Source organism: Rutidosis leptorrhynchoides, chromosome 1 (genome assembly GCF_046630445.1).
Source record: "Rutidosis leptorrhynchoides isolate AG116_Rl617_1_P2 chromosome 1, CSIRO_AGI_Rlap_v1, whole genome shotgun sequence".
NCBI classification, from domain to species: Eukaryota; Viridiplantae; Streptophyta; class Magnoliopsida; order Asterales; family Asteraceae; genus Rutidosis; species Rutidosis leptorrhynchoides.
The window spans coordinates 725539474-725555737 of NC_092333.1; the positions used below are offsets into that span (position 1 = coordinate 725539474).

Here is a 16264-nt window from a genome sequence, read left to right on the forward strand (position 1 = left end):
ATCAGTTCATAAAAATCATTTTGGTTCATTGGTTAATAGTTGTGCACTTTAAGGAATGGGGTTGATTCTTACACCACTAAATTTAGCTATACATTATCAAATATGAATTACATGTGTTGTACAGTACAATATTTTAATTCACATTTGATGGTGTATAGCTAAAATCTAGTAGCGTACGAATCAGCTTCCTATTTCGAGATACACTTAGCTTTACCCATTTAATTCCTTGAAATCAAAGTCGCTATCTTTTTCGTCCCAATTAATACGAACCCTAATATTTTTCAAACCCAAAATCAAAGGACATTGACTAAATCAATTGAGTATGTCTCTCAAAATTTGGGCAGCATAACGAGGTTGTATAAAGAAATTGATGAAATACGTATCCGTACGGTTACCAATTCATGTATCCGGGTGAGATTTGAATACAGTTACATATGAATCCGGTTACAGGGTATGGATTGAATGATACGGTTACAGACGCGTATTGATGCGGTTACGGGGTGTATTCGTGATGTTTGATACGGTTACAGAGTCACGGTTACAATTCTTGAAGTACAGGTCACCGGAAAAATTTGTTGCGGTGGTTCACGGTGTTGAAAGTTGGAATTGCTCAAATCAAAGGGTAAACAACAGATTTTTTGATGGAAAAACACTCCTAGACCTTCGATTAACTGGTATCTATACTAATTTGATCCAAAAACAACCTGAATTTGATCACGAATTTGATGGTATCTAAAACTGATTTTTCGACTGAAAATCAATCAAATAGTGAAATTATGATCTGAAAATTAACAGTATTAATCACCAACACATTCTAAATCTATCTGTAAGAACAGAAACCACAAAAACACACCAGAAGTTGATCCAGCCATAATCAGTTTGACTTTTTGAAAAATTTTTGACTCACCAAATTGTTTGATCTGGTGTTCGTAAATCTGTTTTGATGATTGACGAAGCTTCAATGATTGTTTAAGAACCTGAAACTGTTATCATTTTGATTAAAACAAGTACAGAATGTTTCAGAAACCTAAATCAGTTAACTAAAGTTGACTGATGAAGAACACACACTGAAATTTGACTCAGATTTGAAATTAAACACGAAATTAAAGTTTTATATCGATGAAGATAAGCTTCTTTTGCTCTGATACCACTTGTTTGACATAGAATTTAGCAAGTAATTCGTGTTTTGATCGGTTTAGGAATTATTTACAATTTAGGGAAATAGAGAGCAAAACCTAAGTTGAATCTGGAAATTATGAATGGAAGGCTTAATGAAACTAAGGAGGTGATGGTATTTATATGATCATACCATCACCATTACATCAATTAAAGTCGGGTCAAACATGGTCAACGTACATCACTTAATATGACTTAACAGTATCAAAAAGGAAGAATCAACTTAAGGGATTGTTAATTCAATAACTTATAAAAATCAAACTACTTTGGACCATGAAGGATAAAAAGCAAGTTTTATTACAATTGTACTTTTAATACATAAAACTTCTTAAAATCATTAGAAATTAAAAAATATATATAATTCCTGTCACTTGAAACTTTAAGTTTCTACAAACTGATAACAAGTTTGGAAAAAATATATTGCATTTCAGTCCATCCCTCCCGTCCCGTTTTGATGTGTTACCCAATCACAAGCACCTATCTGTTTTACCATATCTGTTGTGTAGACGTCTATGTAGCATATGAAGTCTTTCCCTTGACGATTCATCCATCCCTCATATACTGCATCGGAAGAGGTGCTTCTGAAACAACTTAATTGCAAGGCTTGTGATGATAAGGCATAGCGTTCAGGTTCAACATTAACATATTTTCACACTGAGGTAAAAAGGTTTTTGTCTCTCTATGATCAACCATAGCAGACATCATTTGCAAACCAAGTTGTTCCTTGAATACACGTTCATAGTATCCCCAATTTCTCAACCCTTCATCTACTTTCTGAAAGTACGAATGCAGGCAGAATACAAAACTACAAATTATATCTTTGTTGCGTTTTCAAAATGAAATCAACCAATCTAAAATAATAATTAATATATGAAAAATTATTGTTCCAATTACAACATTATTTATGAAAAATAGTTGTTCCAATTACAACATTGCAGACTGATTAAGCCAAAATTGACTTGAGTGCAAAGATGTGATCTCTAACCTTCGATTTATGGACATCGGTTAGAGTTAAGGGGTGTATGGGGTTGTTTGTCTCTTTCTGAACCTCCAAGTAATGATATATTTGATGAAAGAAGTTCGTGAGAACTAAGTGTTGATTGGCCTCAAATGGAACTCAAGCTTTGTATATATAGGCGTGGTAAATGGCGGTTACCAATTGAACACTAACCCATAAATGCCATTTAGAAGAATATTCCAGAGTCACGGCAGTTATCATCCTACGTGTACAACCCACGTACTAGCCCAAGTTTGCTGACATGGACCGAATTTGGCTGAAGCTTGAGAAGGCCTTTGCCTGTGGATACGTCACGCTATGCCTAGCGTAACGTCTTACAATAATATCCAAGACGTTTTCCTTCCAAGTGTTATAAAACGCCTCATAAAATTAAGAGTTGGATAAATTATACGTCATTCGTCAAGCATGTGACGTGTTCTGCTACACACACGTCATTACAGACTTTTGCATAAAGTGTAGCCCCTACAATGACTCATACATCTCTTTTTATCAGGGATACTCTCGCAATCTAAACATACACACACATTAATATATATGTAGATCCAAATACTGAGTCAAATGTTCATGATAAACGGAACGGGATCAAAGTATATGCATATGTTAGTTGAATACCAGAGGTGTCTTTGAGCATAGGCAAAATAGGCAACCGCCTAGGGTCCAAAAATTTAAAAGGTCCAAAATTTTGAATATATAAATATTATTCTTAATATATTTAATTAAATCAAATAAAAATTGTCAGCTTATAGTTAGAAAAAAAAATATACAAAACAATATACACTATAGCTATAAGATTAATAGCTATAACTGCAATGTCGTAGGTGAACTAACCAAACACATGATGATTTGATAACTTACACTAAATTGCCCTTTTGATCAAAGTTCTCAAACCCACCCATCCCCATCCATATCGAAAGTTTGACACCTTAATACTTTCGTTATGTATAGAACATTCTAAAATCCTTCTTGAAGCGTGCATCTTGTAATGACGGATTTTTGAAGGTATACTGGAAAAAGATGTCCTAATGACGATATTAGATGATTACGATATACTGGAAGGGAGATGTAGTTATAGGTGCAGTCATGTATATTGATTGGATCTAGGTTGACCAATTTGAAGCTTGAAAACTTAATAGATCTCAGTCTATGATTCAATTTGATGCTCGGCCAATTTTTTTAGGATGGAAATCTAATAGTCTTGCTCTGTACATGATTTTAATGGTGAGATTAAGGGGGTAACTAATGTACTTTAATTTCAAATCCAACTAGCTTATAACTCGCGGTTTCGCGGGGTTTTTAAATTAGATATTATGAAAGTTATATTGAAAAGTTAAGCATAAATGCATTGCAACGAATAAATATTTGCAAATGAAAAAAAAAAAGAGTAATAGGTTGGGATCAAATTCGTATTGTTATTAAAACAAAGGAAAAATTAAATAAAAACAATAAACTAAGATAAACTTAAATGTAAATAACTTAATGTGTCCTTCTAAAGAGGTATCGATGTGTAAACTTTAGCGAAATATATATAGTGTATAGTGATTAAGTTACAGGAAAATAATTCAATTATGCAGACACACTCATGTAGATATATTTTTCACATGTTATTCTTATGCTATAGTATAACATGCCCACTTAACTATCATAACATATTAATTTAGATATAGTTTTTCACAACATATTAATTTAGATATATTTTTGTAACATGCCCAGTTACCAATCACAATCTATTAATGTAGATATCATAGTAGAAATAATTTAAGGATGACAAGGGTTTTGCATTGTAATGTGTTTGATGACTTACAGATTACAGATTGGATAGTAATTAGAGTGTTAGAATCGGCCATCATGTCCTTTCCAATTTAGACTTTTAGCAGCTTGTGTTTTTCAATTGGCCCGATACAAATCTTCATTGACCTGCAAGCCCCTAATATCAGTAGGCTAATTAAACCGATGTTTGCAATATAAGGTTTGGAATGTTACTTTGATCAGGTTCCTTTCTTCATTTTATGTTAATAATCTTCATTGGCCTGCAAATACACAATATCAGGTGGCGTCAAGTCCTAATTAAACTGATGTTTGCAATATAAGGTTTGGAATGTTACTTTAATTAGCTTCGTTTATTCAATTTATGTTAATAATCTTCATTGACCTGCAAATACACAACATCAGGTGGCGACAAGCTGAGACTGAACATGAAGAACCCTATTTTGATTTTCAATCAAGAACCCTATTTTTATAGAACACGACTAATAATTTCAACTAATTGCAAAATCAAGTGTTGAATATTACGTTAATAACAGGGTTCTTTACCTGCAAATACACAATATCAGGGGGCGACACGCTGAGATTGACCATGAAGAACCCTATTTTGATTTTCAATCAAGAACCCTGTTTTTATAGAACACGAATAATAATTTCAAACAATAGCAAAATCAAGTGTCGAATCTTAATTTAATTGCAGGAAAACATTTGAATTTTTAGGTTTCAATCTTACGGAGGAATCTAGAGCGGATCAATTTGTTTTTGTTGAATAGGTTTATTGTATATGAACTGATGGATGGATTTCAAATATGTTTCTCCGTATTTGGTATTTGTTATATTGTATAAGGGGAGGGTATTTTGGTCACTCAACAAATGAATTTGAGGAGAGAGACAAATGTTGAGTGATCAATAAATTCAATGGTTGATTTTGAAAGTTCTTTTTTGATCTAATGGTCTTTGCTTTTCCATTCAAATTTTTTTGAAAATGATTAGGCAAATAAGACTTTGTTATTATATATAATGTAGATGTAGATGTAGATGTAGATGTAGATGTAGATGGTTGTAAATGATTTGATATTTTAATAATTGCTATATTAGCCCTTTATTTTAATATAAAGTAGGGAAGTAGGGATATGGAATTAGGGAAGGATTATTATTATTATTTACGTTTAGGTTTTACGTTTACGTTTTAAATTTACATTTTAAGATTAGTTTTTTGTTTAAGTTTTTACACTTTCTGTGTACATTTATGTTTTTCGTTAACGTCTGTGTTTGTGTTTATCGTTTAGATTTTTCGTTTGCATTTTTCCAATTTATGTTTTCCAAAGCTAGTCTAAATATTAGAAATTCATTACCGTTAATTTCTTGAAAAATGTGATTTAACTTCATTTCTAAGATGAAGTGCATAATCATACACACACTTATATAAGTAGCTAGCTACATAAGTAACAGTTAATTAAACAAAGGTAAATGTTTTCAAGCATACTTGCTGCCTTTTAACTTAGAGTAACATGAAAAGTGACATACGAAAGTCAAATAATCGTCAAGATTTTGGAAGCTAAGTTCCTTATTGGTTCTTTATTACACAACACTTGAATTAATTATAGTAGTAATAGTAGTAGTACGGAGTATTAGTTAAGGAGATACTGAAGTAATATCTATCTCTTGCACACAACACCTCGCCCATCCAAACCACTTTGGCACTTCAAGCTCGGCAACTGCAACTTCAAAATCGAACCTTCTGCTTCACGATTTCCGTTAAATTTGGCAACTGAACAATCGGCTGCAAATAAACGGCTACTCTTGAACTTTGTATCACCTCCCATCACTGGCATTAGAACTCCCATTTTCACTTTGCTCACGTAGTCGCTCTTGTAAGTCTGTCCCAAAACTCCGTCCACGTCGTTACTCAAAGAGAAGAATTTGAACTTAAGGTCAAGATGAGCAAAACAATCGTCATCGCTAATTTCGTAGTTATGGATTCTAGATTCTTCTTTTGTGATTGGAACGACTTTAGCAGTGATCTTGAAGAGGTTGTCAACCTCAACAACAACATCGTTCGTATCCTGGATCCTGGTGATTGATGCTGAGGAAGATTGCCATTTTGCACCTTCGGATTCTGGGAGAAAGACTGTTTCTCCATCAAATGTAATGGAGATGCGGTCAATTGCGTCATCCCAAGTGGAAGTCTTTTGAGCAGCGATTTGAAGTTGGTGGTTGTCGAAGAGAACACCGATAGATTGAACCCAAGTAAAGTCTCTGCCCATGTTTTTGTTCCTCTTGCCAATGAAGTGGCCATTAATGTGGAGGTTTTTATCGGAAACAAGGCAGAAATTTTTATCCTTCTTTCCATGGAAATAGAAAGTGATGCCGTCAGCACCAATAAAACGAGGATCTTGACACACTGCTCCCGGCATATCACAATCTGCAATTTCAATATTAATGTCAAAATACGGAGTAGTTAATTATTAGGGTAAGTATAAATAAAACACCAATATATGGTAAGATAGAAGTTGATAACATAGCTTCTCATCCATGGCATTATTTATTTAGTATGTAAAGTTTACATTAACACTTGTTCTCCGTTTCAATTATTTAACATAGTCACAATTATTGTAAGAAGAATGTCATGGATATCAAGGTTCAATTCTCATTCAAAATTTTTTTTTTTTTTTTTTTTTTTTCTGAAAAGCAACAATTCTCATTCAATTCTAAGAAGCAAATGTTAACGTGACACTGATATTGTTGTAGTTATGGGAGAAAATTTAGTGATATAATATCTATCTAAACTTCGATCTATAAGCTAAAGCAACATCGGTGGTTTACTAACGTACACGCATATTTTGGTATTTATAGATAAAAAGAAAAAAAAAGGGCTATAGGAAGAACTTACTACAAACTGGCTTGCATGCAACACAATCAACTTCACATTGGTTAGGACAAGAAGCAGGACAAACATGCTCAGTGGCATAACATTGTGGATAACCTTTGTTTACGCACTTGGCTTTAGTTGGTTGAGGAGGTGGGGTAGGATGCCATATCGGAGGCGATGGGGTGGGAGAAGGTGGGGATGGTGTTGGTGGTAAAGGGGTGGGAGAAGGCGGGGACGGTGTTGGTGGTGAAGGGGTGGGAGAAGGCGGGGACGGTGTTGGTGGTGAAGGGGTAGGAGAAGGTGGGGACGGTGTTGGTGGTGAAGGGGTAGGAGAAGGTGGGGACGGTGTTGGTGGTGAAGGGGTGGGAGAAGGCGGGGATGGTGTTGGCGGTGGTGGGGAGGGTTGTGGTGGAGGTTCTATCACTGGTGGTGGTGGTGGTGGTGTAGTGGAGCCGAGACAAACAGGTTTACAAGATCGACAATTATGGGTACAACCATCAGGACAAAACTTGGGACAAACGTTCACCAAGTTCTTACACACTTTGAACTCTTCGTTGCTGCAACTTCCTTGGACAGGGTTTTTAGCAATCCCCGGTGGAGTACTTGCCGTTTCACCAAACGACATCCACATCATCAACACTAAAAGGATCGTAGCATAACCAACCATTGACCGAGCCATTGAGCTCAGACTTGTAACAGAACTTTACAAAACTTTGACTTAAACTATATTGTTATTGTTATATATTCTACAAGATAGATAGATATATATTTAGTGATTATTGTCAATGTTCGAGTCCCAATTTATAGTTGTGGGAAGCGCAATTGAAAAGCATCAACTTAGTGACATAACCATAACCATACATAAAAAATTGTTGTAATTTAAAAGTACGTTAGGTATCTTAAGCATCCATTTAAATTGCTTTCGATGTGAAATAGCTAGCCTTTCTAATGAAGGGTCAACGAATACTATGGGGATAAATGATTGTGGGCTACTCCATCTCAATTTAGTTAAGGATTTTAATTTATATGCATGGCCGGCCATAACATGCAAAGATGATGGAGTAGCATTACTAGCTTTAAACCATCCCTAAAAATTGGTCCTAATAGAAAAACCATTACAGGTAAATTATAAACTGAGTTTCTCAACGATTATAAGTATATTTTTTATGTTGAAATTAAGGAGGTTTTCATAGGACAAATATAATAAATGGAAGAAAAAATATATATCATTGTTTCAAGGATTTGGATATAAAACTTGAATAACTTAAAGAGTTATGCATAAGTGGATCAGTTGGATTATAAATATATTAATTATCTCGAATTTACCTAGTGATGAACACTGAATCAGATTATCTTGTTTAATTATTTCTCATTTAATTTTGTACTTTGTGAATTTCTATATTATATTTGATATTTCTATAGTATGTATATATGTTGTGAATTTGGTCATACGTCAGTGCTAAAAATGGATATATGTTTATTACTCCATTTGGCTACTAGAAGTTCGTATTTTTTCACAGGAATTTGGCTACCGGAATAGTGCGCCCAAAAAAGGCGATATGTTAATGCATATTCGTGAATTTCTAGTTCTGTATTCGTTAATGTCAATTCGGTCATGTAATTTTGAACATTGTGTGTGAACGTTGTTTACGTGTGACTATTGAATATTAGTTATTGTACGTAAACGTTTGCAGTCAATAGTTAAACTGGTTTGACAATCCACCGACTGCAGAAGGCAGTCGACCGACTGAGTAACGCAGTCGACCGACGGAGTCAGTCGACCTACTATGTCTGACATCAGTTTATATATGAGGTTAAGCCTCATTTGTTAGGTTACGCATCATATAAACCCTAGGTCGTCTGCAACTCGTCCCTTACGTCCATATATATACACCACAGAATATCACGTTTAGGTTTAGTGTTAATCAAGATCTCATCTTGGTTTGACCCGTACGAACCCAAAAACCCGTATATTCGATTATTGCATGTTCTAGTGTTTTCCGCCTCTAGTTCGTGTTAGGTTGGTTCTAAGATCCTTCTAGTACGTCTACACGATATGTTCAATGTTTTGAATGAACATTTTCACCACTTAATCATATAACTATCATTGTATAAGTGTATATAAGAAATCAGGGGAGGTCCGGAGGGGAGGAGGTCCGGAGGTGGAGCAACCAGATCTACCGCTAGGAGCACAAGATTTGCAAGGGACAATATATATATATATATATATATATATATATATATATATATATATATATATATATATATATATATATATATATATATATATAGGGGTTTAATCATGAGGGAAACATTTTTTTGTGGGGAAGTAATTTTTTTTTGTTTTTTCTAAATTTATTTTTCAAATATTAAGATTTAAGATTACATGAAAATATGAACATTTAAAAAAGACACTTTGTGATAAATGTTATTATTTTGGCGGGGAAACGCTCGAAGAAATAAATGATAAAATGCGTCATATGTAATGTTTTAATAAAAAAAAATTTCATCTTATGTGAAGTTTTTTTTAAAAAAATTAAGCCCGATTTAGAGTTTAGGGTCTAGGATTTAGGGTTTAGTCCTTAAACCCAAAACCCTTAACCTAAACTCTAAACCGTTCGTGTTAAAAATTCAATCTAGATCTAATTCTAAACGAGAGTAACATACAAATCTACAACAACTATAGTATTATTATGGAAGCAAGTGATTAATACTTAAATTCGACGTGAGATAAAGCCGTCAAACAAACCAAGGTTGCAAAAGACGTGAGACGGGGTCGAGACGGTCGGGTCCTAAAAAGGTCGAGACGTTCAAGACGGGGTCGAGACTGGGGTCGAGACGGACGTTGACCAAAGTTGACTTTTAAATATATAAGTATAAAAATGCATATATGTACACATATATTAAAGCTAAAAATTCAGTTGATTAAATTGTACTCACAATTGCTATCATCGTTAATTTAATACAAAAAATTCAAACTAAAATACGATATATTTCACCGATTTTACCGATTTTCTAGCTTTTTTGAATTTTGACCGACTTTGACCCGATTTTTTTCAACTTCGACCCGAATTTTGACCGTTGACTGTCATATTAGACGGTTTTCTTCGAGACGGGATGGGCTAGTCACCAAACCGTCGAGACGGGCGTCGCAACGGCTCGAGACGGGGTGTTTTGCAACAGAGAACAAACCAAACCAAACCAAACCAAACCGAGGCTTCATTTATGTGTTCCGCTCGAGTAACAAACAAACAAGCCATTTCACTTAATATAGCCAGAACTAAAAGGAATCGAAATCCATAATTGTTAAAAGCATGACTCATATAAACAAACTACCAAAATTTCGGTTCCATTCGGTACTATAACCAAAATACCCGTACCGAGATCGGTACCGCATTTTAAGTTCGGTTTGATATTCGGTTCTTGATTTTGGGCAATTTCAATTTCGGTACTTTCGGTTTTGGTACAGTTCAATACGGTACCCGTACCAATCTCATCCCTAACTCTAACCGAGAATCCTAGTTTGAACATACTTGATTGGATCATCGATCGCACAAGTTACACAGCTAGTAACTGAATAAGAAATACATCTACCTACCTTATTATAAAAGCAATACAACATTATTGGGTATATTTTAGACCCGTATATGTCATGTAGTTTCATTGGTTGACTTTGACTTTGATAAGCATGTGCAAAATAAAGGTCCCTTGAGGTAACGTACTTCAATTCATGTCTTTATGCCAATCAAAATTTTTAGGAATAAGGCACCGATTTTACAGAGAATTGAAAAAAATATATATATATAAAAAAAAAAAAAATACATCAATATTATCTAGTACATTGCAACAAAAGATGTACGGATTTTTACATGACCGGTCTCGAAAATTTAAGTTCTAAAAACAAGTTAAAAAAAGGACCTTAGACCTTCACACATTATATAAGCTATTTAATGGTAGATTTACTGTTTCTGGTACCCGTTTGGTTGTTGACAATGCATTACTGCCGTCATTACATCCTTCTACTATCTGGTTCAAATCGATCCCAAAGAAAGTGAATGTTTTTATTTGACGATTGGCAATTGATAGACTTCCGACAAGAATGAATCTTTGGTTTCGAGATATTAAGATTGAAAGTATTGAATGTCCTCTCTGTCAACATGGTATAGAAGAGATAAACCATCTAATTTTTGATTGTTATGTGGCAAAAATTATATGGCAAAAGGTCAAACAGTGGACCGAGGTTGATTTTTCAAATTGTTGTAACTGGGCAGATTGGATGGGTTGGGCTGACCAATGGCCTGCTCAGACCCATAACAAGAATTGTATGCAAGTGATTGGGGTCGCTGTTGTGTGGGTTGTTTGGAAGTTCCGTAACGAATTGCTTTTTTCGGTGAATCGGGTAAAAAAGGAGGATATATTTGATTCGTTTAGAATGTTTTCTTTTAATTGGTTGTCTAGTCTAGGTAAAGATAATATCTCGTAGAACGATTGGCTTATAAAGCCTATGTAATCAATAAATTTTTATTCCTATTGTATTTTAGCATTTCTGTTTATATGAAAAACCAACTTCAAAACTAGTGGTTTTTCAGTCAATAACTTTTAAATCTTGCAAAATGAAAGATGAAGATTGGCTAATACTTTAAGTACACTTACAAACTAAATGACACTCGATCATTAGAGACATAAAGATGCACACGTTGATAATCTCATTTACAAAACGTTAACAGACAAAATAAAGTTTGGATCCCGAGAAAAAAGATTTTTATTTTCGAAATAGTAATAATATATTCAAATCATATAAAAATAGAAATGCTGGTGATCGATTTACAACTCTAGTAAAACCGGAGTTCTGAACTTCAGTTTTACCCTTTTCAGTCGAAATCTGAGTTTGGAATACTGGGTTTGATCCTCTATCTTGTTTTGCCTGACCGATTCCTTACCCGTTTCCCTACGAAACCCTAACCGGAGTTTGGAACTCCGGTTTGCAGGCTTTTTTGACGCCACTCTGAAACCGAACTTTAGAACTCCGGTTTGGCTTGCTACACTATTTCAACTACATTATTGAAGTAGAATGAAATGACTAAACACTGAAATCTGAAATCTGTATTAGGATTTTGGACACCCGTGTCCTAGAAACACATAATTTGGTGTTTGAAATTGTTATATTATCGATGTCGGATACATCATGGTTAATCGGATGCAAGAAGCTAGGAAAAGCTTAAATGCACCGTTACCATTTGGGATGATGTTTACCAAGTTATTGCGCCATCTTGACATATCAACATCGGGTGACTATCGTATTCCAGATAGAAATCGTCTAGTTTGTTGTGTGTTATTTGTTTTTAAATTATAGCTGTGATTTTAAGTTTCAAATGTTGTATTAGTTTGTGTTTCAAATATTATCAGTATTATTATTAATTTATAAAAAACACTTTTATTAATAAACATAAACACGGTTACATTTTTTTGAGGTAAGAAAATACATAATTAAATGTTACATAAATAAGAACATTACATAAAATAAAAACATTACATATAGTAAAACTAAACACATAATTAAACCAGATGCAAGCTTATAGGTTCATGTCTGGTCCACGCTCTTGATCTTATTTCATCCCATTCTTCTTCGTCGTTTAGAAACACAAATTTTTCTTTGGTGATGTCATAATACATCACGCCCGAGTGTTCGATGGGACATTTTTCTTTGATCCACCCAAACAACTTCAAAATACTCATACTTTTAACATCCCCCCCCCTCGAGTGTGTACCGCTTCATATCGGCTGAATACTGACCGTTGTAGTAAACATCAATCCATGGATCCATGGGTGTAGAGTAAAAGAGTGATATGTGTGGAGCAAAAGAGTGAGATAAAAAAAATATAACAAGTAGACGTGTGTTTATATAGACTAGTATGGTTTGATAAACCGGCATTCTGATAGCCGGTTTCAATAATATCTGACAAGTATGGTTTCATAAACCGGCATTCGTATATCCGGTTTCAGTAAAAGCCGTCAAACAGTAAAAGCTAAAAAACAGCAATAGCTGCAAGAACAGTAATAGATGAGCTGACAAACAGTAATAGGTAAGCTAACAAACAGTAAAAACTAAAACCGACATTTATAATGCCGGTTTATGTTATGGTTATATAATGGTGCATGTTGGTTGTTGCATAAACACATGTCAAACATGGACCGAAGTACGTTTCAATTGATGTATATCACAGCTGCGATTTTGAAGATGATACAAAATTCTCCGGAGGCGAGAAGACTACATTTGATAATGTTGATGTTCGAGGGTTGGATATGCGAAAGTTGAATGACTTCCTTCGAAAAAAATTACTGAAAAATCCAGATTCAATGGACATATACTATTACAAACAATGAATTGCTCAACCTGAACAATTATGCTTTGATGAAGAATCGTATACATTAGTAGGGAAAGCATGTATACTTTCTGAAAAAATTGAATTGTATGTTTTATTTGGAGTTTTTGAAGACGCGCTTGAATTCGGTAGGATATATGATATCCATGGTGAATACTATAATGCATAAATTAGTTGTAATAGATTGGGTTGTGTTATTATTATTGTTATTATTATTATCATTTTCATTATTATGATTGTCATTATTATTATTAATAGCAAAGTGCGAACTCAATTTCTTAACAACACTTTTATTGAAAAACATAAAAACTGTTACAACAAATGGAATACAACCAATCAACACCCACCATAACGTCTCGGACATTGTTGGTAAACTCTGTGACCACCGGTTCCACAATCCACATCTCGTCTATCCCTCTCACTCCTCCAGAGTTGTGGAACACCAGCTATATCCTCATCAGCTATATCCTCATTAGGATGTGCTTGTGATGTACTTCCTAGATCTTGCATACGTATAGGATTGTTTACTACGTATGGCTTTTGATGAGGGTTCATCATACAATACGGACTATGATAAGAGGTATTCATATGGTACAGACTTTGATGAGGGGTTTGATGAGGGGTACGCATGTCAACGATACTCATATTGCAATCATCCGTAGACACGTCTGCGTTCCTAGATGATTGACCTCGGTCTATTTGCTGAGAGGTATACTGAGGCCATGGGGTATGCTGAGTTTGTGTACGGGTAAAGTGAGACTGATCATAGTAATCATTCTGCTGAAAAATGAATGATTGTGTAGGATAGTAGTGAAATTGATCATCTAGCATATGACGTGCATAGCCCATCACTTGTCTCGGTATATCATTGAATGGTTGCGGATTCGGTTGACTGTTCGGCTGTGATGACCCAGAAATTTCCGACCAAATTTAAACTTGATCTTAATATGATTTTGACACGATAAGCAAAGTCTGTAATGTTGAATCTCAAAATATTGGAACTATTTTCATGTAACCCTTTGACTATCCCCGATGATTCACGAACCATTGCTTGTAAATATGTGGATATATATAAATATGTGTATATATAAATATATGTATAATACATATAATAACATGAACATTAATAAACTACTATATACATTTATAAATAAATATGTACAATAAAATACATTGTAATAATAACTATTATTTTATATGTATATTTCTTGTATATATATTGTAATATTTAATTTAATTATTTAATATATATTTATGTGCGTAGTAAATTTTGTTATTTAAAACTGTTTATATATATACATAGTGTATATTAAATATAATTGATTTCGAGCCTAATTAGTAAATGTCAGTAACACTCAGTTGACGTTTGGTTAGTTTTAATATAGATATATTACATGTTCATGAAGGACTAAAATAAAAGTTGAACTGTAAATCGATTACGAAGATGTTAGATTTGTTAAAAATATTTTTACTTTTTTAAGTTTAAATATTAGTACTCCGTATATATAAATTGGAACAGAAAATAAATAATTATCGAACCTTTTTGATCAGGTTTTAAACAGTTATTGAGTGAAATAATTAAATATATTTAATCTAAAAATTTGGAATTTTTTAGGGACACTTTTATACGTTAACTGTTTAGCAATGGACACAATATAGTCATTCGAAAAAAAAAAGAAAAAAAAAACGTCGGCAGAATTATTGTGATGGCTTCCCTGTTTCAATTCACTGATTGACTATTTTTGTTATTGTATTATAAATTATTATTATTATTATTATTATATAATAATATTAATTCTTATTCTTATCTCTGTAATATATGTGTATGTAAGATTATATAGATAAGACTTGCTCAATCAACCTTTGCATCTCACACCCTTCTTTTCTTCTACCTTCACCCTCACACCTTGATCACCATGAACCGCCATCCATGATCAACCTCCACCATAGTAAACCACCCACCACCTTTGATCATTTTTACTTAAAGATTTCTACTTCTTGTACAAACCGAAACCCATTTCACTACTTCTTCTACTTCTTCACCTCATCTCCAAACACCGTTACCATCTCCTTCACCTCTCTCTCTCATTCTCTCTCTCTCTCTCTCACTTCCATTTTCTACCTCGTGAATATCACCACCTACCTCTCTAAATTCTGACTTCAATCGATCATCATTAACCGTCTTTGTAAATCATTCAAATACCATGATTAGCTTGTTGCAGCCGCTACTAAAACTGTCGAACTATGGTGGTTGTTATGTTTATGTTCCAACTGTAAACCACGCCTAAACACCACCATAAATCCATCGCGTTTGCACTGCTATAACTATATTCTTCTGTTTCTGGTTCGACAGGCTAAATAACGACTACTCAACTCAACCAACACCAATTAACTGTTGTAGCGACTGCTACAGTAATACTGTTTCTGTTTCGAATGTTCTATAAGCCTAACACCATTGCCTGTTGCACCCATTTTTCTGTTTTCATTCGAAACAAGTGTGCAACTCCTGCTACTGCTGTAAGACTTCTGCTTATACTTCTAGTGTAAACCACGACCCACCACCAACGAAGTCACTGCTGTTCAATAACGAAGGTAATTGTTAATGAACAGAAAACCCTATCTCTCTCTTTTCCTATCTTTCTCTTAAATGCTTCTGTTTAAAGACCGAACACCACCAACATCTTAAACTGTACTGCTACTAACTCAGTCCTGGTTACTGCTGTTACGTGTATTTCCTATTCGATCAAACCCAAACTAAAACCGATACCTGCTGTTATCCTTTATGAATCGACCAAACCCACTTCTTATTTGAACAATTCTGTTGTTGTTTTTATCCTGATACGGTTTACCTACTGCAATAACTGTTTCTTTTCAAAGACGAGGATGGCCTGAGTTTGATGGCGAGAAGATGATCAACAAGATGATGAAATAATAAACATGAATGATGATACGCGTATAAGAAACGATGATAGTATTTTTTTTTTTTGTTTAAACTGCTTTCGTGTTCTTCTTTTCCCCTTGTGGCCGACAATCAACAAACACATAACCCTACAA

The 16264-nt window shown here is 34.1% G+C and overlaps 1 protein-coding gene across 1 annotated transcript; it reads right to left on the minus strand.

Moving 5' to 3' along the window:
• Positions 1-5613: 5613 nt before the first annotated feature.
• On the minus strand, positions 5614-7506 carry LOC139855010 (uncharacterized). The gene is made up of 2 exons (XM_071844275.1): positions 6849-7506; positions 5614-6380 (listed from the first exon to the last, which is right to left on the minus strand). Exons 1-2 carry the CDS (start codon positions 7504-7506, stop codon positions 5614-5616), a joined length of 1425 nt encoding a protein of 474 aa, XP_071700376.1.
• Between the last annotated feature and the right edge of the window lie 8758 nt (positions 7507-16264).

Bases quoted from the DNA above. Each gene is read 5' to 3' on its own strand.
- LOC139855010 (XM_071844275.1), bottom strand. From the start codon at position 7,506: ATGGCTCGGTCAATGGTTGGTTATGCTACGATCCTTTTAGTGTTGATG. The intron at 6,381-6,848 runs GTAAGTTCTTCC...TTGAAATTGCAG, and splicing joins TGCATGCAAGCCAGTTTGTA to ATTGTGATATGCCGGGAGCA.